At 46.7% G+C, this 25,910-nt stretch overlaps 2 protein-coding genes across 6 annotated transcripts in view; both read left to right on the top strand.

Moving 5' to 3' along the window:
* lnx1 (ligand of numb-protein X 1) overlaps positions 1-13,745 on the top strand; it is a 46,482-nt gene extending 32,737 nt beyond the window's left edge. For 4 of the 5 annotated variants that reach the window (XM_085928844.1, XM_085928842.1, XM_085928843.1 and 1 more), the window contains 9 exons: positions 6,368-6,621; positions 7,442-7,573; positions 9,804-10,012; positions 10,089-10,493; positions 11,183-11,317; positions 11,384-11,555; positions 12,308-12,554; positions 12,975-13,133; positions 13,192-13,745. In XM_085928844.1, the coding sequence (XP_085784970.1) occupies positions 6,368-6,621; positions 7,442-7,573; positions 9,804-10,012; positions 10,089-10,493; positions 11,183-11,317; positions 11,384-11,555; positions 12,308-12,554; positions 12,975-13,133; positions 13,192-13,327 (1,849 nt within the window). In that variant the 3' untranslated portion in view covers positions 13,328-13,745. The remainder of the gene's footprint in view (positions 1-6,367; positions 6,622-7,441; positions 7,574-9,803; positions 10,013-10,088; positions 10,494-11,182; positions 11,318-11,383; positions 11,556-12,307; positions 12,555-12,974; positions 13,134-13,191) is intronic. The other variant, XM_085928846.1, reaches the window with a different exon arrangement.
* A 5,257-nt stretch (positions 13,746-19,002) lies between these two features.
* scfd2 (sec1 family domain containing 2) overlaps positions 19,003-25,910 on the top strand; it is a 40,361-nt gene continuing 33,453 nt past the window's right edge. Inside the window, exons 1-4 of the mRNA XM_085927370.1 lie at positions 19,003-19,282; positions 19,801-20,404; positions 20,503-20,671; positions 25,626-25,753. Of these exons, the coding sequence (XP_085783496.1) occupies positions 19,061-19,282; positions 19,801-20,404; positions 20,503-20,671; positions 25,626-25,753 (1,123 nt within the window). The 5' untranslated portion in view covers positions 19,003-19,060. The remainder of the gene's footprint in view (positions 19,283-19,800; positions 20,405-20,502; positions 20,672-25,625; positions 25,754-25,910) is intronic.

Raw genomic sequence — 25,910 nt, 5'->3', positions numbered from 1 at the left:
TACAACTGGCCGCTGCCCAGAGCAGATTAAACGAGGGAGGGGGGGGGGGGGGGGGCTGCACATCTCCGATTGTAGTCCCAATGTGCCACCTTCCTCCTTTTTCTTCTTCCAGCACTTTGTCTTCTTCCTCCTGTAACCATAGCGGGACCTTCTTCTTTTTCCTCTTCTTCTTCCTCCAGCGTCCTCTGGCCAGCCTGAGGCAGAGGAGCAACCTATCCGACTCTGCGGGACGGCAAGGATTCATTCTGGAGAGATACGGGAGATGCGGCGGGGGTTAGCTTGGGGGTGGGGGTCTAGTGTAAAGTAGTGAAGGTGGAAGAGGAAGACGAGGAGGGGGGTGGGCAAGGAGGGTGGTTGCGCTGGAGGGTGGTGGGGAGTAGTAGAAGAAAACGAAGAGGGAGCCAGAAGAGCGCGGCGAGGAGCCAGCAGAGCAGGGAAGGGAAGGGAAGGAGGTGACCATGAAGGCTCTGTTGCTGCTGGTTCTGCCCTGGCTCAGCCCGGCCAACTACACTGACAATTTGGGCAACCTGCACATCCTCTATTCCGAGCTGTGAGTACAAAACCCCCTCACGCCGTCAAACCATAACATCAACAACACCCCACCTGACCTGCCCCCCCCCCTTCCCCTCCCATCCTCCTCCCATTCCACACCACTCATCCATGATTGTGTGGAAACAATGTGTTTAGCCTCAAATATCCTCCTGGCCATACATGATGATAAGCGGGGGGGGGGGGGGGTCACACCGTAGACGTCTGCAGCTAGCGCATTGTGCTCTCCAGGACTCTTTGGATGCTGCAGAGAACCACAAAACTGCCACCGAGCCAGCCTTGATGTTGCGCTTTTAATCAACACAGCATCTTAGCGAGTTTCGATAACAAAATGCACGTTTAGGTTCCACGCTGAAAGAGTGGATAAGACGTCTGGAGATTTGGGTTTCGAAACTTGGCTCCCTGTTTTTGCATGCGTTTCTATTGGTATTCTGGCTTCCTCAAACATTACCCCCCCAAAAATTCACATTAGCTTCATTAAGGGATGCATTAAATTTGACTATGAATGTTTGTTGACTGTAAATGGGTCTGGCAAAAAGTCCTAGGTGGACCGAGATTCTCACTCGATGGGATCTTGAATACTGTTTATGGTCCGGCTCACTCGTGACCCTAATGATGACACACAATATCAAAAAAATGGAAGATTTATTACAAGGGTGTCAAATTAACTTTTGTCACGGCCTGCATTCTAGTCCTGCAAACTGATAAATAACTAGTTTTGAAATCGGAGACGAATAAAAACTGTTGGTGAATGGTAATAAAAATTGCTAGCAATAGGCAATTTCCAATTTTAGTATTGACACACAAAGTCGACGCAAAATTTGCCTTCGCGGCCCAAACATAATTACACTGTGGGCCAAAATTGGCCCACGGGCCATAGTTGGACACCCCTGAATTATTAGCAAAAATTCCTGTTGCTGATAAATCACCTCCAAATTATTTCACCAAATGTTAGCAAACTCCCATTAAGGTCTTATTCGCCCTTGAATGGGAGACCGGCCGTGTTTCCGAAGAAGTCTTCTTTCCACTCAGGTGACCCTCAGATGACATTAGACGAGAGGGTAGAAGGTCACGTCCTGTTCTTTTTCCCCTCCATCTGTCCGCACATACGCCCGCTTGGCTTCTAATAGTGCCCACTTACTGTATATGGGTCAGTTGGAGCGCGGCGAGCTTAGGGGCAAATCGTCACAGTCGACGAGGGGAAGCGCCCGCCTCTCGTGACAGCCGCCCATCGCTCCATTATGACGGACAAAGGCGGACGTCGTGTTTTTCCGCTTGGCCGGAGAGCGCGCCCGCATTCCATTTTTCTTTGTGTTCCGAGCCGACAGCAGTCGTTTCGCTTTGTTAAATAGTCCACTGTGGATTAGCGCCATCTACAGGGCTGTGGTTTGATGTAAGTAAACCCCCCCCAAAAAAAAACAAAAATCAAAGTGAGTTTTTTTCCTCCAGGGCCCAACGTCTTCTCCACCCTTCATGCCGCATCTTCATGGTGTTTGATCACACTTCAGCCTGGACGCACCCTAACGGGATTAGCAACCCGGAAGGCACGCGCTAGCTACATCCCAACTGTACGAGTCACTGATTTTTACGGCAGAAGTTCCGAGTCAGAGGCTCTGAGCACCTCATGACTCAATCGCTCAACTAATTAGACTTCTTGTCCGGGCCCCCGTCTCGTTCTATCCCAGACGTATGGACGGCTAAGGCCTTACGTAATCCGTCACCTCGGCTCTCCTCATGTTTAAATCGCATGCAGTCGAGTGGATCGATTCCAGCTCACATAAACGAATGAACGAATCCAAGTGAATGCCCGCTCGCTGACGTAAAACGGACGTGTGCGCGCACCAGGGCATTTGAATCATGCATGCTGCGTTCACTTATTCATGCGGTGAAGTGAGCGGCGGGGTCAGACGAGGAGTGACGTCGTTTGTACCCTCGTTATGTCACCTCGGTTTAAGCCGTCGTGGCGAGTGGCAAAGGAGAGCCGGGCTCGTCAATAAACTTCTCCATATTTCCTCCTGAATGCTTTAATATCAGCTCCTGAATCATTCGAGGGCTTTTTATCACCCAGATGACTTAAGGAGGTTAAATCTGTTGACCCCCTCAACCTCCCCCCCCCCCCCCCCCCCCCCCTCGCCTGCAAATGTCGTCGTTTCCTCATCGCGCCTTTTTGGCTCGTCTGCAACAGCGTAAGTGACGGCCGGCGTTAATCCCTCACGCGAGTGCCGTCAGCGCCGAGGTTTCGGGGTCAGGGTTGGCCGCCTGGCAGCGCGTGGGGGGGGGGGGTCACGTGGGGTAGAGATGGGGTATGGGCCTGCGAGGATTACAACAGTTCAAGTCATGGAAATTGGCCACGGTCGAGGTGGACAAAATCATCCTGTCAAAAGAATACAGAGAATGCTGACAAACTACCTCCAGCGGATCGGTTCACATAGCGGAGCGGGATTCGTTTGATCACGAGGTTTCCAGTGCGATCAGGAGGCCAGCTCCTCTCATGATTGGACATATTGATTGGGCGGGAAAGCCATGACTCAGTTGGCCTCAGCGCGCCAAATCTGCTCTGCGCCTTGCAAAGAAAAATAGACAGAAGACTGTTTTTTTTGTATTTGGGTCGTGCTGCATCCCGTGCAGCAGATGGGAGCGACATGCGGATCCAATAGACACGCCTCCTTCTGATAAACACCTCTCTAATTCGCCATTAACGGGATTACGCCGCCGTTATCACTCCCGAGAGCCGTTCCGGCGCAACTTTGAACATCTGCTGCGTAGTTGAGTCGAGCGCGTGATGAAAAAAACTCACCTAGGACAAAATTTTTGTTTCAAAAATACAGTTTTCTATACTGCGCCATTTTTCTATCTGCATTCGAGTTCCTGTTGTCGGTTTCTCCCATGCAAATTCCTTCTCATTGTTTTTCGCACATTCTTCAGTGAGAAATAACCGCAGGCGTCCTCTGGGCTGGCAGAGACACCGCAGATGTTCCCCCCCCCCCTTTTATTTTATTTTATTTATTTCACCCCCACTCAGCTTTTTACGTGTCAGGTGTCGTTGATGTATTTTCCCAGCGCTTGGGAAAATTGGCTGTCAGAGTCTTAAATTGGCAACGACGTTGATTTTTACGATCGATGAATTTGAGACGGGGGAAGCGGCGGAGTGCTCTTGGAGGATTTGCGTGTCGATTTGTTGTCGACGGGCGGCAGACAAAAGACGCAAATATTTTGAGGCGATGACGTGTGGAAAGATAATGTGAAACGTATTGGCTAGAGAGAAACAACAAGCACGGTGGCCTCTTGTCTTGTCAGCTTACGCAGCCGTGCTCATCTCCCTTGTGCGCTCTTTGTTTCGTAGCTGCTAATTACCACAGTCAACATTTTGATGCAGAAATGGAGAATTGGGACGGGGACGGCAACATTGGCAGAAGCTTCAAGCGACACAATTCCACTCATTTCCGATACCAGGACAAGAACTCTCTTGTTGTCGCCGATACCGATACCAAGCACCGATACTTGTATCACTTGTATCTACAATGATAGACGGTTAGGACATTTTCTCGTTTTTAAATTTTACATCTGTAATGGTGGAAAGATGATTTTCTCGTCTTCAACGACTGTAAATAACCTTCCAGGCATTCCTGCGGGTTGTGAGAATGCGACTCTTTTGACCCGCCGTCATCTTGACAGCTGCGGTGGTGGTTAGTGTATAGTGTGTGTGTGTGTGTGTTGGGGGGGGTGTTAATTTGCGACATGGTGTCGGTCGTCAGCCAGGGAGCGAAGAGCGAGAGTATGTGGGTTAGTACGGATAATCCATTCGTGCACCAAAGAGGATTGCAGAGTCTCGCAGGCTTTGATGACTTGTGAGCCGGGTGTTTATTTCCCAGCGCAAGAATATGGCAGTTTGTGTCACATCCAGGCACGCCCCAGAGCATTGTGGGTAATTGTGACTGCACTCGGAGACCGGACGCCGGATATCTTAAGCGTCCCACATCCGAGGAATGATGCGGGGACCAGGCCGGCCGAGGATACGGCGCCACTAACGAGCATCCTCTGAGCCGCCTGGGGAGGCAAACAATGATGTTTGTCGTTTTGCGATGTTTATTTCAGTGCGGCATAACGGAGGGAAAATTAAAATATCTCAAAGTGACTGGCAACTTTCGCCGACATCCATCCCGCAGCGGTAGACACCATTCAGTCAGTCGTGCTTTTCTCGCTAAAAAATATATATATATAAAAGAAAAATGTAGACATCAATATAACTGCTTGAAAGACCCCGTCCCCTTAAGATACAAGACAAAGCTATTAATAAATACATTTTCACTTCAAACAAGCACCAACTGTGCTGTGAAACTGATTTTCCTTGTGAAGTGACACTAAATATATTCTCTTTGCCTGTTCAAGACATATTATGCTAATTCTTTCACGCCAGTTTCGCTCATTCCGGGAGCTTCATCGGTTCTGGCCTACCAAAATACTGCTTTTGCTTTTGATTAGGAAAAATGTTTTATCATAAAATTAAAGGATGTAGGTATATAAATATTACTTATAGACTATATTCATGAATTAAGACAGTGACGGCGCTAATGGGGTGCCGCGAGGGCACTGCCTCCCCCGAGTTTGAAATATGCTTGGACCTCCAGGTGCTAAAGAAGATAATTGAATTTTAGTTGCCTTTTTTTTTTCTGGGATTTTTTTTCCAAAATTTCCATCCGTCCCCCATAGGGGACTTAATGAATCTTTATCAGCATTTTTTGAAGACTCGCTCCGCCAGTGACACAAACGCTTCTGCTAAAGACGTTTCCCTGCTGCTTGTGTCATACGGGCAATCGAGACTGCACTGGCGGAACCCCCCCTCTCCCCAACCCCCACTTTCTCTGAAGTGGATTGACACATTGCTCTATTCAACCACTTTAGCAGGTTAACTTCCATGTTGCCGCAGCGACATGCTTGATGGCATTCAATTTACTAACTGAACGAGCAGGAATAACTCTCGGAAGCAGGCCCCGGCAGTGTTACGTAAGAGTGCGGCGGCTCGATGCGATCGATGGGGGGGGGGGGTCTTTGTGTAAAGCTCCCTCCACCTTGCTGTGCGATCTGTGACTGAAAGTAAAAGATGTCAGTGATATGTAGAGGCAAAGGATCTTTTTTTTTTCCCCCTGAGTGAAATATGGACACAGTCAGGTCAGCCAGTTCTCTGCAGGCCTTGGCTTTGTCTTATTATTTTTATTTTTTTTACTCCTCCTTCCTTGGGCCCAGAGAATGGATTTTTCTTCTCTGAGGTTGGGTTTGATCCAGCTCATTACGGCCCAGTTAATGTCCACGCTGATGGCTCCGCAGAGACGAGCGGAGGGAGGCGAGGCGGAGCTATTTTTTGTCTCAGATGAAATGTAGATGGAGGGGGAAAATGGATTTGCTGGCATTGTGCTACCTGGCTTTGAAAAATCTCTTTACACCGTGGTTGTCTTGGTAGTATTTGGGACCCCTAAACTATTCAATTACCTTTAATGGTAAGAACCATTTTGCGTGCACATGATAAGGTGAATTTCTGCATTTTAATTGTGTACAGACACTGATTATTTTGTATTGTCTTATTTTTTCAGTTTTTAACCAGCTCCATCTTGTTTTCATTGACTAGCGTTTAACTTTTTGAAAATACCGCACGAGAACACCATGCAGTGACCTTTTCAGTTCCCCCTTGGGAATTGATTGCCTTTTACCCAGAACAACTTCTTGGACACATTATTCATAACAAAAGATTCATGAAAATATCACCCTCACATAATTTGTCCGACATGTTGTCTGACACGCCCCCTCCTTTTTTTCGATTAAGGTGTAAAGGCGCCTCTCACTATGGACTCTCGGCGGACAGGAAGCGGCGCTCTCAAGAAGGCGAGTGCACCGACAGCACGTCGGAGCTCACCATCGCCACGTTGCCCGGCGACGGCCCGGCATCCGCCGCCGTGGCCCTGCTGTCAGACGAGGCGGGTCTGGTCAACCCGGCCTTCGACGCCAGCATGGAAGAACACAGCCAGTCGGGCAGCACCGGGAGTCTGGCGGCCCGTTGCAGCAGCAAGAAGAGTGAGTGTGAGTTACACATCTTGACAAAGTCTTTCATTTTGATTTGAAGGTCCTTTAAGTCATTTCCAGGGGTCTGCAATCTTGGTTACAATCACTATTTTGCACATGATGTCATCAAAGAGAATTAAAAATCAAAGTTGATGTCGTTTAAATATAGCCAGTGCTAGTAGGCGTTTTAAGTGACAACATTTCCCAACTGAACGCCGTCGAAAGTCCCCCACCCCATAACTTGAGCGTTCAGTCACGGGGGACTCCAAATGACGTCGAGCAGCACTTTTCCGTGCGCGTCACTAGCGCTGAGCAAGCTGTCACGGCCAGCAGCCACCGCGGCTTTTAAAGAATAATGCGGCTGTCAGGAGCCATCGCATCTCCTCGACGCCGTGCAGGGCGGCTAGGGAGCGGTGAGTGATGGAGGGGGGCGGGGGGGGGGTTATGCTTTTTTTCTTTTGAAAGTTTTTCTTAAACTTTTGAAAAATGATACTGATAAAGCCAAGTCATGTTACCAGAATGAAGTCACAAAAAGTATGTGATAAAAGTTCCAAGATATACGTCAGAAAGGACATATTTGAAGCCCAAACATCCTCCGAGTTTTCAAAACAATGTTATCGTTACGCAAGCATAGCACAAATCGAATCAGCTAATTACAAATGTGTATTTTTGGGACCTCCACAAAGTGTCCTCTAAGGGTTTGAAAATGATTTCAGGATTTGTGGTTAACCAATCAGGTGCAAACCTCCGTAGCCTCTTTCCAGACATGTCCAGGCATGTTGTCTCCTAGTGTCTATAAAGTCCCACTCAGCCTCACACTTCAAACTGCCTTTTCCAGTGCGGAGTCGTTCTTTCCGGAGGCTCAACCGGGCATTCAGCGTCCTGCGGAGGACCAAGAGCGGCACTGCCGTCAACCATGAGACTTTGGAAGAACGGGACAACGCCAGGAATTCCAGCGTGCCACAAGGAGGTACGGCCGGCCCAGCAAGGAGTACTTTTTGGAATCTTTTTGCTTGTTATGCAGCAATGGATACGATTTAATCCCATTCCTCAGGCCTTGTTGGATTTTATTACGCTTTCAGATTGTGTGTAGTGATTTTGGGCCAATTTTGGAGATTGCCAGGAATTGTTAAGTCTTTTTACATTCTTGTACTGACCGTACAAGGTTTTTTTTTGTATAAAATAGTTGTATAATATATACAAACAGGGTTCAAGTTGTTTAGTGCCACTCTTGTTGACTGTCAAAACTAAACATAAAGCAAACTTTGTTTTAGCCATCATAATCAAAAATGCCACTAACGGTGGAGCAACACATGGAGACACACGTCAAGTCAAGTCAAGTCAAGTTTATTTGTATAGCCCTAAATCACAAGCAGTCTCAAAGGGCTTCACATAGACAATCAATTGACAATTATTCTCAAAGCATCCCCTGATCTTGGGCTCCCAAAAGGGCAAGGAAAAACTCAAAAACCCCTACCAGGGGAAAAATGAGAAACCTTGAGAAGGGACCACAGATGGAAGGATCCCCCTTTCAGGATCACCAGGCTGCAATGGATGCAAAGAGGGCACATAAAATACATCATATGGAAATCAAAAAGTGGATGTCCAGGCCAAAGCGAAGAGCTGTCGGAGGTGCCTTCGATTGTCCTGGCAGTGTCCTCTAGGAGGGTATTCCGCTGCAGATCCCTCATGCTGAATTGGTCCACGAGAATCTAGATAGCCGTCGTCAGCTTGGGTGTCACCTAACCACCTCCCCAGACACACAATATAACCAGACTCACATGCATATATTATTAAAAAAATCAATTAAACAGAAATTCAGAATCTCTCACGACATTGTATGAAAGTACACAACCAGACAAAATTCCTCACCATTGGTAAAGTAAATGTGCTGGAACATTTACATTAGGACAGCTAATATATAAAAAAAAAAAAAAAAAGCCCAGAGAGAGAACTACCTCATGTGCACTTTACGATTCCCCGGTGTATTTGTGACGCTCCCCCAGCTGAAACAAGGACGGTGACACGGCTCCGAGCCCGAGCAGATGTTCCTTTTAATAATTCAGCTGCACGTTGCGTAAGAGTTGGTCGCGGGAGGCGAAATCAGGACGTGGGGGAGAGCGTTCGCCCGAGGCGCTTTCGGACAGCCGCGGGATCTGGCGCAGAAACGTCTTCCTTCGTCAAGTACTTTGACGGAATGTCCTCGGGGGGGAAGCCACGTGCTACCTGCCGGACTCATTAGCCTTTGCTGATAATTAACTTGAAATGGGACATGTGTATCATTGACTTTGGAGACAAGTGGTCAGAACGTCTGCCTCGCAGTCATAATCGTGGCCGCTAACCATCTTGAAGCAATACGCTCTCAAAATATTGACTCTGGAAACGGCAAATGTGTAACACGAGCGAGGGAGAACGGACAACACGCCGCGGAGGGACCAGAAGACATTTTTCATCTCCAAACGATAACTAAAAGCAGGGATGCATCATTTTGGTGGTCGAGGGCTCGTGGCGGCGGGCCAAAATCCACTTCTGTCACGCCGAGTTGTCTCAATTGGATAAAACTAACAATTCATTTTTTGGAATGCAGTGAAGCCCAGTTTTTCACGGGTGAGAAATTCCCTAAATATAAATAAATAAATAAATAAATAAATAAATAAATAAATAGATAGATAAATAAATTCAGCACGAAATGTGTTTTTTTAGAAATGTCCAAAATCAAGCAAATGATGTCACTCGCAGAGGCTGAGCTGCACTGTTTTTGTTCACGCAATATGTTCCTCGTGGGAACCCAGAATGCAATATTTGAAAAAAGTTGAATAATGATGATGAATACATTTCCACTGCATCCATCCAAAATTGCTGCGCTGCACGCACAGCGAAATGAAGGATGTCTTTTTTTTCTTCCCAATCAGTGCTTGGAAAACACTCCATTTTGCAACAACAACAACACTAGCGTGTAACAGCGGCCGAGATTTGTAGTTGGAGCTGCTTCCCAAGCACATTGCGTACAGATGTAGGTGACTAATTGCACAAACATCAAGCGAGGACAACGGGCCAAGCGCCTTTTTGCTTTTTCTTGGCTCGTAGCGTTTTGTTTGAGTAACCTGCTCCGCCATTTTCTCAAACTCCTCTCCTGTTTAACTTGGCTTTTTATTTCTTTGCAAAGTACAGCTCCACTCAAACTTTTCTTCTTCCATCAGTGTTGGCTCTGCCTCAGCTCCACCACTTGATCCCCGACGGGGAATTGACCAGTATCAAAATCACGCGGGCGGATCCGACCGAGCCGCTCGCCATCAGCATCGTCGGCGGCAACGAGACGCCGCTGGTGCGCATCCTCATTCAAGACATCTACAGGGAGGGGGTCATAGCACGAGATGGCCGACTGCTCCCGGGGGACATGATCCTCAAGGTATCGTCGTTATTTTTAATCATCGAGTGATTCATTGAAAATAACGACGATGTCATACGTTTGCCCATTTCATCAGGTGAACGGCATCGACATCAGTAACGTGTCCCACTGCTACGCCGTGGCCACCCTCAAGCAGCCGTGCCAGCTCCTGCGTCTCACCGTCCTCCGAGAACAACACCACCGCTACCGCCACCCGCACATGGGCGGCGTCGGCGGGGGCCACCCGTCGCACGGGGCGCCACATCAGCACCCCTTCCGGGACGACAACGTTCACGTGGTGCTGAGCAAAAGCGCGCCTGACGAGCAGCTGGGAATCAAGCTGGTGCGGCGGCCCGAGGAGCCCGGCCTCTACATCTTTGACCTGCTGGACGGCGGCCTGGCGGCGCGCGACGGACAGCTGTGGGTCGGAGACCGCGTGCTGGCCATCAACGGACACGATCTGCGTTACGGAGCCCCGGAACATGCTGCTTTGCTTATACAGGTTGGTGAAGGGAACATGCTGCTGTTTTGGTTAGCAATGTGTTTAAGATTGTGTTAAAAATTAATTAGAACTACTATCAATTAATTTTTGGATGGGGAAAAAAAGGAAGGTGTTTATTTGCTCAACTGGGAATAGAACAATGGCAGTATTGTTCAAATGGCTCTGTTTGCAATCAGTATGAAAGTTCTCTGCCAGTTGTCGCCGGTGCGTTTCTTGCCAAATGGCGGTTAATTGCCGTTAAGTTGTTGAGGGGTCTTCGGGCCTGAAGTTCTGACTGACTGGCTCTACCGGGTACTCCCTATTGGTCTCACCGAGCTGGCACTTTCTGACAGATTAACAGCCAGCGGGCCTGAAATTAAATCAGGCCAATTAAGGCAATAATGGGCTCGGGTCTGGCTTATTAAGGAACCGAGCGCTGTGCTGCAGAGACTAGGGCGACTCTCGGAGGAGGTAACGAGACAGAAACAGTCGCTTAGTCGTCAGGCAAAAGTTTGAATAAGTGCGTGTGCGTGGGAGGTCACCAGATGACTCCTTGAAAAAATATATCAGGAATCATGAAGGGTTTTCATAATAACCTTCTAGCTTCTTGCTAAAATGGAATGCAAACACTCATAGACAAGCTAACGGACATTAGCGTGGATGAAGTGTTCCACCGAACCATCATTACAAAGATGATGTGCTTTCGCCAGGCGAGCGAGGAAGGCGTCCACTTCGTCGTGTCCCGCCAAGTCTGCTTGCCCACGCCCGACATCCTCCAAGAAGCTCCGTGGGCCCTGGACGGACCCCCGCCGTATTCCCCGGTGGACATTGAGCAGACACTGCTGGTCAGCTCACACTCAAATACAATATCCAAACGTGAATGTGGACTTGATGGATTGTGAATCTCGTAGGACCAGAAGCCCGCCTGCTACGAGAAGACGGTGACGCTGAGCAAGGAGCCGTACGACTCGCTGGGCATGGCCGTCGCCGGTGGCATGTCAAGCCGCGGGTGGGACCTGCCCATCTACGTCACCAACGTGGACCCCGACGGAGTTGTCGGCCAGGAGGGTTCCATACGCAAAGGTAACATGAGGATCCACCATTTTGTGAGTCTGTGATGAACATAATCATTTATAAAAAAAAAAAAAAAAAACATTCAATGTTGTGCTCTGTCTGGCACAATTTAATTGCAGCAGGCACTGCGCCGTGTACCGATTGGCGAACACGCGTTTAATTATGAAAGTTAATCGTGCGGTGGCAGCGGTTCAGCACTCTGCAAATGATCTCCAACCCAAGAAAGCGTTAGCATTCGCGTAGCAACCAGGAAAGAATGGAACTGGCCAAGGAATCACTTTAAAACACAGGCGAGGGAGATTTTGCTGACTCGGCTCTCTTTAATGCATATTAAGCATGTCATTGAGCCTGTGAGTTAATCTTTCTTTATGGGATGATGAAGGCTGAATAGTTCACCTGCCTGACATTTGCGTTTTCACTCTCCTTTTGTTTTATTTTTTTTCGTATTTTTTTGTGTGCCAAATAATTATCATCTCATGACTAACTCCATTCGTCCAACCATTGCTTTACAAATACATGACATGATTAAGCCAAGCCGAAAGCTACTTTTTCTTGCATTTTAAATTAAACGAGTCAATCTCACCCACAATTTAACAGGAGGCTGAATAAATATTCATGATGGTCTTTGCATATGCTCACACAGCAATTGTCCTTCGGATGACGGCTCGAAAGCAGCCTTTGCTCTTTTCAAACGCACAAGTGGCGCACACGTTATATTTATGTCATATTTCATAGAACTCGCCCTTCCCCTCGTCTCGCAGGCGACATCTTGCTCAACGTGAACGGCGTGGATCTGACGGGGGTGACGCGGAGCGAGGCCGTGGCCAACCTGAAGAACACCTCCTCGCCCGTGGTGCTTAAAGTCCTGGAGATGCGACCCCCCGACGAGGGTCCGCCGGAGGGCGAGCTGCCGCCCTGCCTGGCGTCCTCGCCCGACAGCAGCTCCAAGAGCCCGCAGCCCAACAACGACTACTCCCCGCTGTGGGTGTCATGGTTGCAGCTGCCCAGGTTTGTCATTGCAGAAGTCCTTTGAAGCCACCACTCTGTAATAAAAGTCAAAAAACTGCCAAAAGTCATTCTACGGAGGATAAAGAATGTATGACTATGAGTACATGCTACATTTATTGCTAGACATTTGTCTTCATGGCTTAAATGGATGAAACAGCATAAATACTAATTAGCATTAAGCTAGTAGGCCTTCCTTATACATGGATTTAGTTTGACGGTAAACTTCCAATGCTAACATGAGGGACTAACGGGAAAAGCAAAAATCCATCAAACCCCATCGACTCGCACCTCAAATTAAAGGCAACAACAAGAGCTGTCCGACTCTGCTGTTATTATGCCAATACGTCCACATGTGATGACACAATGACTCCAAAAATGTCCATTCAAAGACAACGTCCCGCCCTCGGCTTTATCCCGCAGGCACTTGTACAGCTGCAAGGACATCGTGCTGCGACGGAGCATGTCGGGCAGCCTGGGGTTCAGCATTGTGGGGGGCCAGGAGGAAGTTAACTGCAACCAGTACTTTTTTATACGCTCTATCGTCAAGGGCACGCCAGCCTACAACGACGGCGGGATAAGGTAAGATTGGCGTCGGGATTTTCGCTGTCCGATTTTTTACCCACGTGTCCGTTTGTAGGTGCGGCGACATCTTGCTGGAGGTGAACGGGAAGAGCACGTGGGGCATGACCCACATGGCGTTGGTACGTCTCCTCAAGGAACTTCGGGGAAGGATCACATTGACCATCGTGTCGTGGCCGGGAAGCCTGATGTGAACGGACGATTGAGACTGGACTTTTTTTTTTGTCTCTGGGAACGAGGACACAGAACGCTTGAGGTTCTACTTCTGTAAATGTCAGGTGTGTATAAAAAAAAACAAAAAAAATACAGAATGAAGCACTTGTACTACATCCGTTGATCACGTTGCCGAGTAGTCGTCTGTGTCGTTTGACTCGTTTCTTTCAGATTCAAATGGAAAAAAAAAATAATGTGATGCTATTTAAATACCGTGATTAGGTGACTTTGTGGAGGCCTTACTCATTTTTCTTACATTGAAGAGATTTCAGAAAAGGTTGCTGCGTATCCGTCGGAGGCCGTCCGCCGTGGTTGTTTGTGTTCCGCTTCGGCCCGTCTCGTATAACTGATATCGGTACACTCGGTTCAATGGTCAATAAAAAGACATTGAGAAAAACACGACGTCGACGCATCCGCTCACTTCTGATCTTTGAGTCGATTCATTTCTCTTCTGACCACCTCGCCGAAAAACCTTTTCCAGGTAAAGGATGTTCTTTTCCTCCCTCTGCGTCCCATCCGACTGTCTCTGGAGGTTAACAAGCGGCCGTTCCCCCTGTCAAACGCTAAATATGGCCCACCATTGCGCCAGGAGAACCTGCTGTTCCTAATATACCGGCGGACATGTTGCACACATGTGTATCGGGTGAAAGTAAAAAGGAAATGATTCATAAAAAGAGAAGAGAAAGTCCTTGGCGGAAGAGAAAACACGAGCGCATGTTCTCTCAAGTTGAGAAGCGTTCCGGCCTTGGGCTCGGTCTATTCGCTGACCTCCAGCACGTGTAAATCCAAAGTGACACGTCGACGAGGGCGGGAAGGACGCCGCCGCCGATAAACAGCAAAGCGGAGGCGGTCGGCCGTCTATCCGCCTTATTTGGACATTTGCGGCGACGCGGACGAGGGGAAACCCGTAGCAAGGACACAAAACGTAAACAGGAGAACTTACAAATTTCGTTGTTTACGTCGAAGAACCTTACTAATGATCCCGCCTGTGACATCTTTGATCATAACTTCCATGACGAAGCTGCTTTTGATACCATTCATCATTTTTATTCATTCCATAAACATTTTGATCTCCAAATTGAACTTGATTTGACATTTGAAAGCTTCCATTGTATTAAATATCTTTTTTTTAAGACTCTTGAACATCTTAAATCTCAATCTCTCCATAAAAACAATCCCATAAATAAATCTCGATTTTAAATCTTCAGCTAAGACGTTTTGTGACGTTTAACGCGGTCTGTCGAGCAGCTGCGGCTGTCTGATGGTGAAAGCAATCTTTAGTCGGGGTCTGTCTGTACGCTCTATTCCGGGCTCATTCGATCCATGCGCGCTGGCGCTCAGCCCTCACACACGTACACAACATTTGTAAGACCCAAAAAGAACAATACGAGCGGGAGTGCAGGAAAAATAGTGCTGGCATCACAAATCGCTATTCCTGCTCTTAAATTTACAAACTGCTCCCGTTTGAGGCTGACTGAAGACATGTGGGCAGGAAATGACTGACTTGCAAAATGTATACTAAGTTCTCAGAATAACTTCATATTATATCCTACAGAGCTAAAAAAAAATATATATATAGCTTTGCCGTAAAACTAGGTCAAATAAAATTCTCTTGTAATTCCTCTTCTGACATCATTCGTGTGTGTGAACTCTTTCAGCATCACCCTTAAAATGTACATCACATTTTCAAGCCAGGCTTTTCATCGAAAGTCTCATTTGACTTTTTTTTTAAAATCTGCGAGCGGCAGTGTTTGCAATATGCCTTTCGTTTGAAGAACCGCCAGAAGAAAGCAAGCGGGAGCAAGCCAACATACAAACAGATGAATCAAGAGAGCATAACAAAGCTCGCTCGTGTTTGAAGTGACTGGCCCCGTGTCAAAGGAGCTCCAGCTGGTTGGACGGATGGACAGACGGATGGATGGATAAGACTTTGGAGTCAACTGCAGGTGAAGTCGAGCCCCTCTAATGGAATGCTTCCCAGCGCACATCCCATCACAAGTGATCCAATTTATCCTTCTATCTTACAAAAGAGGAAGTCTACAGTCTACATGCAGTTTTTTTCCCCATTAGTGCAAAGGGCTCTTTTGCAAAAAATAAAATACCATTCAAGGATGGCACAAAACTGCTAAACAACAAACAATTAAGTGCAAGACCTCATTTTGCTCACTTAAAATGTTAATATTTGTCCCGCCGATCATTTGAAATCAGCTAAAAATTAGTGCAAGTGCAGCTCTGTCTGCCATCTAGTGGTGACTGGTGATATTACAATGTTTTCCCTTGATTTTATTTTGTTGATAATTTTTCATATTTTGTATTTTTCCTTCTTGTGGGATGTCCCTCCAGTTCCCACGTTTCGAGAATATTTACCAGGTTGTAATTAAAAAAAAAAAAAAAAAAACTTCATCCACTGTCCATTCACATCCACAAATTAAAGTGCTCGTTCTAATGCGGCATGACGATCTTGAGGGGAAGTGAGAGACCAATGTGCGTGCCAAATACACACGAGATATTTATAGATTGTTCTTCCTTCCATCCTAATGTCACCCATTACATGTGTGTGTGTGTGTCCTACATTTTGTTTCACACCTACACGCATACAAAACCGTATGTACCGTAGAGGTAATGTGTTCTCCTCTCCTGCCGTGACAAATGAAAGTGATCTTGGCTATTTTTAGCAAAGTTCTGTGTTGCTATCAGTGTGTGTGCAAGCGTGTGTGTGTGTGTGTTACATATTTAAGCCTTGGCTGAGTTTCACACTGGCAATGATGCCAGTGATGATCACACTACTCACAATCCATTATTGTTTATTTCTCAAAAGTGGTATCGGTACTCGGTATCGGTTGTGTTTGTCTTTGTGCGTGCAACCTGCGTTTTCCGCGCGTTTGCCTCTGCACAATTTCTCCAACATGACATATCCTTCCTCCACCGCTTCCACTGTCGTCTTTTTGTAAAGTTAACTCACTTCTGCTCGCTTCTGGTTTCCATCCCTCCGGACCGAATAGGTGTATTCATGTTTCTTTTCATGTGCAGCTCATATGTTGTCTTACGGAGTCCCTTAGGGGTGATCGCATTAAATTCGGAGGGTTCAAAAGGCCTCCGTGGAGAACCTCCCTTGGGTCACATCACGCATGCAGCTGCAAAAATGACTGATTTGCAATTCGGGGCGCACAAGCTGCAATGTCATAATAAACAATTGGGTGCTGGACAGCGCGCATTAAGAAGGGCTTGTATGTCTTCCTGAGTCCAGGTGTGCTGGCGCCAATCCACGGACGATCCAGGAAGGCTTCACATCTTTATCTTCAAAAGATCCCCAAATAGAAGCTCTATTTTTATCTCATGCGAGCCTCCTTCACCCTCTGTTAGTCGCCATGTTGCCAGCAGGTGAAGCCGTGCCAAGAAGCCGCTAAATACGCCTCAACTGCCAAACATCCAGCAGAAGGCCCTTTTTAAAAGGCTTTTACGCCGCTTTTATCCATAACGCTCCATTTTTCTTGAAGTTATAGTGCCTGCCTTGTGATAAAAATAGGACCCTGCTTGCAAGAAGAAGAAAAAAGCGCTGACGGTGTCGTTTTGGCCGGGAGAAATGTGCTGAACAGGCCCGCCGTGGGGACCGCGCCAGAAGCAAAAGAAAAAGAGAGGCAAATTGCTTTTTTAGTCGGATGTTTTTGTTTGGGTGTTTGGTGATAGGTGGAGCTTGTGCGGCTAATTGCAGAACCCCTTCGAGCCCGGGACCACAGTCTTGATGGGCATAAATTAGTCTGATCGGATCGGCGACATTGTTTATTAGCTACCAGCTATTATTTAAAGTCACTTTCAATGAAAGCTTTAAACGAGGTGTTCACACTGAGTCTGCGACAGCGGCGTCCACCTCACGCCCGCATGAAATCTATCAAGTCCGTTTCCAAGTGTGAAGCAGTTGTCTGAAAGCCAAGATGCCACGCAAGCACATTTGGGTTGCAATTAGCCCTGAGCTGTTTGTGCTCTTATACGCTGCAAAGCATGCAACTTTGTGGCCCTCATCAAACATTCACTGCAAGAGCACCACAGGTAGGAAACAATTACTCACGCTAGCCGCAGCGTCTGGGGATCTTTGAAGTTTTTTCCTTTAAGACTGACCCATAAAACAAAAGTGAGTTCAATATTGTGGACAGAAACAGCAGAAAACAATCTGTTAGCTTAATACTAACAGATAGTGCCATTGTTGGGCTAATGAAAATTGTTTTGCAACTTTATTTTTGGACTCGAGAGATGCGATTTACAAAATCCATTTTGAGAGATTTTAATTTTTCACTTCACCATTGAACCCCAATTATGCTTAAGTTGTTCGGTGCTCCTGGTGTGGCCGAAAAACTGCTGTGACCCCCCCAGCTAACCCGGGGTCTTCGTGGAAAGAAAAAGAAAAGCGAGGGGATGGTATCCAGATGTGTTTACGCCTTCAAAGGAAGCTCCGTGTGTGTGCATGTGCGATTGTGTCGCAACATGGGCATACATAAAAAAACAAAAACAAAAAAAATCAGGGCCATTTATAGGAGAACCTTTGACTCACTCTGCTTTATCGGCAAGGAAAATTCAATGGAATTCTGGGAAATGTGTTTTTCTTAAGTAAGAAAATATGCATGATTATTTTGTAAGTTTTTTTTGGGGGGGGACAGATAGAAAACAGGACATGTCCTAATCTCACTCGCTTTGTCGTCCACTTTGACAACTCCCGCGGCTCCATTAACTCATTAAAAGTCCTTAACTGGGTCATTTTGGCTCGTCTTCACCAAACAGGCTCTTTATAGTCATCACATTTACACCCCCGCCAAGCATGTTCACACACACGCACAGATGGGACACTAACCCCTTTCTGTCACGAGGAGTTAGTCAAGAGCAGGAGATAAAAATAAATTCACTGGTACCTCCATGTTTGAGTCAACAGACTATTTATTTTTTTCCAAAATACGACTGATTTTAAATCTTGGTTTGCAAGGAAACATTTGAGCTGTGATTGTAACAGTGAACTTCAAAAAAAATCTTTCTTCAAGCTTGTTTGTGGTCACCGCCAACGTCACATGACCAAACCCATACATCGGTGACCTTTGCAATGCCAGCCCGAGGGCACTTTGATTTCAGTTGACAGTGGGGGGCGGCACGGGATCAAAATGGCAGTGTTGTAAGCTTGATGCAAACAGAAGGCTGGCTTCAAAGCCTAATTCTAATTTGACCAACCCATTATTAATCAGAATCTCAAAGATGGAATTTATGTAAGGCTGTTTTTATTTTCTCCTATGGTCTGATAGCGTCCGAATGCATCACGGCTCAAAGGCACTCACATCCAGTTGGAAGTATTAATGGAATGAGGATTTAACGGGACTTGAATTAGCTCCTATTGTTTCACGCATAATTACTTTAAGCATTAGATGCATTTGCCAGGGCTGCAGTCACTCACATATATTGCAACTATAATGAGCATTAATGTGAAATAAACCTGACTACAATATGAAATAGAATGTCAGCAGAAAGAGGGCATGTTAATTTTGAATGAAGCCCTTTTACCTTCCATCTATTCATCTTGCTATTGCATAATGCCACTTCACTATGGCAACATGCTCCGTGGCTGTGACGTATAATATACGCGACGGAGCACTGACACGTCATCAGTGCGTTTGTTTTTTTGCCGGGCTGATTTGTCACTCGTTCAGCCGCCGACTGGACTGTTTTGTGTGGGCAAAATGGTTACTCCGGAGGCGGTATGGCACTTCCCGGTTCAAATGTGGGACCGAGTTCTGTCCAAGGTGAACCGGGCGGTGGTTTTCATGGACGACCCCTCCGCGGAAGTCCTCCACTGGACCGCTGGTGGTGCCGCCGCGTTGTTCGACGCCGGAGCCCGAAACGTGAAGCAGTTCTCCAGTTTCGAATCGTGTAGCGAGGACGAGCCCAAGGCGGTGTTTGTGGTGAGGAAAAACAGCAAAACAAGTACATAAATAAAAAGTAAAAAAGCAAATAGTTGACCCGGATAACCTTATGAGGCACGCGCTCAGGCAATGTAATCGATAGGTGAATTGAGCACGACTGCATGTTAGCCTACAAAAGAAAACGTACAAGATAAGTCAACGTGACTATCTCATGATAAACCTCACGGAATGGTCAGTAAATAAACATTTGTAGTCATTGTCCTATAGAAAGTGTGAAATGTTTCCCTTAAACCTGCTTAATTGCCGGTTTTCATATGGAACTACAGGCTTAATGTGTTGGCATTTCTAAACTTTTTCAAATACCAGTTCTCAGCCTTCCTAAGGAAAACTAAGAACATCGGAACTTAATTTGCGTTAACTTTAATTAGAGGCACTTTAAATGATGTATTAAAAGTGAGTTTGAATGTGATGGTTTAGTTCTGAACACAGTTGAATTAATTTGAGTTGCCATTGAACATGATTTTTTCTGGAAATGTACCAGTGTTTTCCATCCCCAGGTTAGCTCCTTGTTGAAAGGACGCACAGTGGACACCTTGAAGGACATCATCTCACTCAGCCACCTGCAATATTGCGTGGTGATCACGGCCGTGTCCCACCCGCTGCACCTGCTCGCCAACAACGTGACAGCGGCGGCGGACACTGACACCTCCGCGCCCGTCTTCGAGCAGCTGGAGGACAAGCTGTGCGAGTGGATGGGCGACATGAACTACACGGCCGAGGTCCTGCACGTGCCGCTGTCTTTCGCCACCGTGTCCCAGCAGCTGCTCCTGGCACCCGCCTTTGCAAACCTCTTCCCTCTGCTGCCGCCCGACCTGCGTGCCCTCAACGCCAAGCGGCCGGAGAAGAAGCGCTTCGCCAGCCTGGAAGACGTGGACATGCACGCGCTCCCCGCCGAACTGCAGTTGGAGATCAAGGCCCTGGCGGAGGCCTTGAATGCCATGTTGGAGGCCACCGGCACCAGAGAGGAAAGTTTTGCCTTGGGCCCCATGAGTCGTCTCATCGCGGGGGAACTGGCCACTCACCCGCAGGCCAAGAACCGCAGGAAGACGGCCCCCAATAAGGCTTCCATCATATTTGTCGACCGCACCATGGACCTCACGGGTATGTCTCGTTTGTTATCCAGGTCACGAAGAGAATGTAAAATGTTTACATTTTTGAAATTAGGGAGATGATTTTCTTTTTACTGGAAACAAAAATAGGTGCAGTCGGTCATCATGGTGACAGCCTGGCAGAAAAGATATTGACGATACTGAAACCTCTGCCGGGTCACGTGACGGACGTGCAGGTCGACATGCGAGAACTGACCGGGGTGCTGATCTGTCCTGGTTCCGAAAGCTGCGTGGCACCGGGCTGCCTGGCGCAAACTCGGTGAGTGTCTAATATTTATTATGGAAATAAGAAGACAATAATTTTTGCTTTGAGCTATTTATTTGTCACTGCCAGAAGAAAATCCAAATTCAAACACAACAAAGTTCAAACCAACTGTATAATTTGAATGCCTGCTTGCTTAATGATCAAATATAATGCAAAATTAATTTCAGTTCAAATGTGTGGCGAGGGTAAAACTATTTAAAAATTGTTTTCATATAGTCTCCACAATCAGCGGGAGTGTTCCCGACGCACATTTGGTAGAGCAGATGTCCCCAACGAGCTTTGTCACAGATGTTCGGCAGGCAAAACATGGCAGCAAGGCGCAGATTTCCCAATTTGAGCCTCGTGCTCGAGACAATGATCTCGTGCAAAGCTTTTCAAAGAAAGCAGCTTGTGTTTACGCCGACACGCACGTTAACATAAAACAAGTTCATTGCGTTTACGGACAAACTATTATCGCAAGGTTTCATTTCCTCTCGAAATAATCAAGACAGTTCATTGAAGTTGGACTTCCATATAAAGATGACAAACGATTCATGTTGATGAAAAATGTCCTGAAAATAAATCAATTGATAATTGATAACACAATTGAGGTTCACGCCTCTGAAATGAAGAAAAACTTTACAAAATGTAGTGCTCTGCCGCACTTACTTTATAATGACTCTCCCGTTTTGTTTTGTCTGTAACCTGCCGGTGAGGATCTCTCAAACCTTGCGGTTCTTGTATCAACGCCGCCGAGTCACTGCCTGCGCTGCTAAAGAAACCCAGAGTTGAATAAACGCGCGCCATGTGGAGCGAAAGCTTGCGGTCGGCTACCTTCGCCGCCACGTCTGTGCTGTGCTTGGCTCCCGGAGTTCTTTCCTCGCCCTGTGAGGTGCGGCTGAGGGCACAGAGTCGTCTCCCCCCCCCCCTGGACTTGGCTCAACCTCAGACCTAGGTGTGTGTGAGTGAGCGCATGGGTGGTCAAGGTGGAGATCTGGTTCCGCGTGTCGGACCACACCCTAGCCACGAGAAAATACACGGCGAGGTTGCCATCTACCTCAAATGCGCCTGGCAAATTGCGCGGAATAAAAAAAACTACTTATTTCGATCCCAAGCTCGGGTGAAGAAATAAAAAGGCATTATTGGCATGTAAAGTAAAAGTTGACATGCTAATGACAGATGGAGGTGAAGCAAAGCTAGCCAGGCCCCTTTTAAACTAGGCAGGCTACATTCAGGGCTCGACGTGAACGCTGCTGACGGAAATTTAGATCCTACAAAAATAACAAGTTAATTTATTCGTGGCAGTAACGTTGGACTCGACCTCACATGCCATGTGTGACCACTTTCACCTGAACATCTCGTTTCTGTCTAGACCCAGATAACAGAACCTTTTTATTTTGTCTGTTTGATCCTCTTTTATTGCGTTTCAACCAAAGGACACGTATTGAGAAAGAGCTGGGATCAAACATCCGCACAGATAAGGCTTCAGATCCTCGCATCCGAGTCCTTCAAAGAAGGACTTCTTTTGAAATGCTAAAAAAGCAGCAGGCCTCTGCACAATACAGCGTTCGTCGGCATTTGCATTTAGACTATATTGTCGATTTTTGAATGCAAATATGCAAAAAAAAAAACGACGTGGCGTGAATTTTTTTGATGAGCGTTTCAAAGATTCAGCTTTCATTCATTGCATTCAAGTTTTATTTGTAGTCGTGTCGACGTCCCTGTGCTCACTTCCTGCTGCCCCCCGCCCCCTACCCATAAATCCACCAGGTCATTTTTCTGTCGCTCTTGCCAGGACACACAGACACTCAAGGCCGGGCTTCTGCCTCTCGTCTCCTCCCGTGACACATCCGCTGCGCAAACTTCAGAGCGCAACATCAACAGGAACTTCTCGGGTCGTATTTTGGAGCGTAGTCAGTTGCCCTAACGTGCGCTTGGGTCGGGAGGTGTGACGTGCGTAGGTGCTGAACTTTCCCAGCTGTCAACAACAGTCCGGTCAACAACTGTCTGAAAAGCAAGGCGACGTCAGTTGTTTTTGGACGGGCCTCGCACAAACACATGTTCTCGCTCCAGTTGCGGTTCCTCCTATTTTATTTTATTGGACCTTGTTTTTTGTAGTGTTCTGATTTAAAAAAAAAAAAAAAAAAAAACGCCGGAAACTTAATCATGCGTTTCAGCTGCGCCAGCCAAACGAGCAACATTATTCTTTTGGGGGGAGAGCGATAAAATAAGAACTAATGGACCCCTTCGAGAAATTTTGAATCCCGTCCCGGAGCATGTTCAGGGATGGTATTTATTCTAAATGACTCACTCATGAATCATGACATGAACTTTTCATGCAAGTACAAGAGTGCGTCATACATAAACGAAGACAGTCCGAGCGCCCCGATGTTGTGCAGTTGTGGCAATTTCAGCGAATGTCCGTCAAAGAACACTTGTGGACACAAACATAAACGCCTCCGTCAAAGTGACACCTCCTTTTTTCCATTAGGGGGAAAAAAACTTTTAGACAAACACTTTTATGCATTATCTGCACTTTGTTCAGTTTTTCCCCAAATCCGAGATGAACCGTTCATCGGGGTTCCTCTCGAATAAAAGAAAACGCGCAAAAACTAACTGTACTAAAACGCACACAGGAAACAGAAACATTCTTCGTTGCCTTCTCACACGCTTCCAGGAACAAACCCCCACCCACCCACCCACTCACTCACTCCACCAGCCTCGTTTCCCTCGAACCCCCCTCGCTCATTAATGCATGCAGACACTCATCTGTTATTTCATCATTTAAATATGCCGACTCATTCCTTCGCCCGATGTGATGTTGGGCCACCTTCATAGCGCTAGCAAGAGTCGGAGTGCAAGAGTGCCCCCTTCAGGTGGTTTATAGCCCCCCCCCCCCCTTCACTCCCCCCCAATGTTCCCAAGTGTGGTGTTGCTCACCTAGTTTAGGGCCATTATGAAGTTTAGCGAGAAGCCCCGCCCCCTCCTGACCAAATGGCCCAGCAGGGAAGGCGTCAAGGGGTGATGTGTGTGCGTGTGTGTTGTGAAAGGTGGGCAAGGAGCCAAATGAGAACCATATTTCATCCATCTCTTTGGTCCTCAGGGAACACACACACGCGCGCACACACACACACACACACACAGACTCAGATGTTTTGCAAACACGCTAGAGAAGACGACGCACACGAACGTGTCCTCGGACACGTTCAGGTCGAGCATTTCAAACACGCTGGATGTTACTAAACGATTTGTCCAAAAAATAATAATAATAATGTTCTCCAGAAATGAAACCATGTCATGGGTCTGGACTAACGTCTGGAATTCCCCACAACTTAGGCAAGCGTGCATATTGTTGAGAAATAGCTGATTTATATGCATGTATCTTTTTTTTTTTCCACCAAACCACTAAACAGACGTGTCGTCTTTACTTTTTTGTTTTCTTTTTTTCTTTTACTCTTGAGAAGATGGCGGCCGTCCCGCCACGATACCCCCCTTCTCCCCCCCTGTCCAGCTCTGAGGTCTGGAACAGATTACATCTGATATTAAACACATGGCAGCAGTTAGAAAGCACAAAAGACGACGATGACGACAACAACAAAAAAAAACGCAGCACATTTGTCAACAAGCGCCCCCCCCTCCCTCCATCCCTCCCTCCATCTACCTTCCCTCGCTCTTTGTCCGCTTCTCTCGCCCCACCGTTGTCTCTGGAAACTTTCCAAGAGAGACGCAAAAGATGGGAATTTTGTTTTTTCTTGTTTATTCCCCTGACAACAAACTGTCAGTGCTGCAGGAAATCAAAGAGGAGGGATGTAATAAATATGTCATTGCCGCTGCAATTCTGTTGAATGAGATTGAGTGCCTTTTGATTTCCTCCGAGTCGTTTCCAATTCATCTGGATTTGGGTCACGTGACAGTGGGGTGTGTTTTTCGTTGAAGATATTTTATAAAACCACCCGCGCTGGGTGAAACTCTGCGACAAAGACAAGGCATGTCGAAAATGTAGAAAGGTCTTTCTTCTTTAGCACCTGTTCCTACTCTCTTGCTCGCACACTTCTTCAATAAGAGGCCAAGTGTGCTCGCTTCAAGCTGCTTGTCACTCCCAGTACAACTTTACTGCAAATATTTAAACATTGTATACTGTACACAAACACCAAAATGTTCAACCAAACCTTAACATTTCTATCCAAAGCCTCACTAATTTAATGATAACATATGGTGTCAAAAGACATAGACCGGCTAACGGCACTTAGCATAAATGTTACGCTCATTCTAAAACGTCAACAATATTCACAGGCATCTGTTCTCTTGGAGTTTTGATATCATGAAAGTAACATTTGATCATTTTCCTAGATATTCACTCTGGTAGATGCTGATAGTGTCGCGTACGCTCGCCTTGTGCTACGGTCCCATTAGCGAGGCGGATCAGAGTGTTCCGTAAGCGAGGAGATAAGGAGACCAGGGAGAGATGCTATCAAGAGGAGACTTTGCTCTCCGCAGGCTCTGACACGCTATAACGGTATTAACATAGATGGAGGGAACATTCCAAATGTTGACTCAATGTTAATTCTGGCTTTTTCCTGTGCGGTGTCCCGCAGGGGAGTCGACGTGCTTCGACTATCACGCTGACAAGATTCAGTCTCATCCATGATGTAAATAACATGTTGCGCCCCTGATTTTTACAATTGACTTGGAAGTCAGTGTGAGGTGGCTACAGATTAGATTCTTATAAAATTGTCCATCTGGATTGTATAAATTAGGGTGTGAATGGTGTGCAAGTATTATCCAGCTGGAGAATAGCATGGGGCACAGAAGCGATCCTTGAGGAACACCACAACTAATGGCATCCGATGTATAATATGTAAATGCAATAAATACAATTAATAAAAGAAAATATTTTAGAATCTGACACACACGATTTTGTCAGGATTGAAAAAAAAAATGTAAACCTCATTGTTGTGTTTGCTGCTAGGTCGCCTGCAGCACGTTCCCTGTGGGAGGTAATGCTGACCAGCAAGCACAAAGAAAGTCTGATGGAGGTCCGAAGGCAGCTGGTGGAAGCGGCCAGCAAGGAGAAGCTGCCCATTAAGATGAGCATGGGTACGAATTTGTCCAATCACTTACTAACACTATGTTGTGCGCACTTGCGTGTTTTTAAAATGACACAAAATTCAGACCGTATTGGCACCTTTTTACTGCTCTTCAGCGCCACCTACTGAGTCAAAATCAAATCCTTTTGCTCAGACTTTTGTGTTTG

Source organism: Syngnathus leptorhynchus, chromosome 13 (assembly GCF_054491065.1).
Source record: "Syngnathus leptorhynchus isolate UIUO chromosome 13, UIUO_Slep, whole genome shotgun sequence".
Lineage (NCBI taxonomy): Eukaryota > Metazoa > Chordata > Actinopteri > Syngnathiformes > Syngnathidae > Syngnathus > Syngnathus leptorhynchus.
Note: the sequence above shows the minus strand (reverse complement) of the source record. Positions and strands in the feature narration are given on the sequence as shown.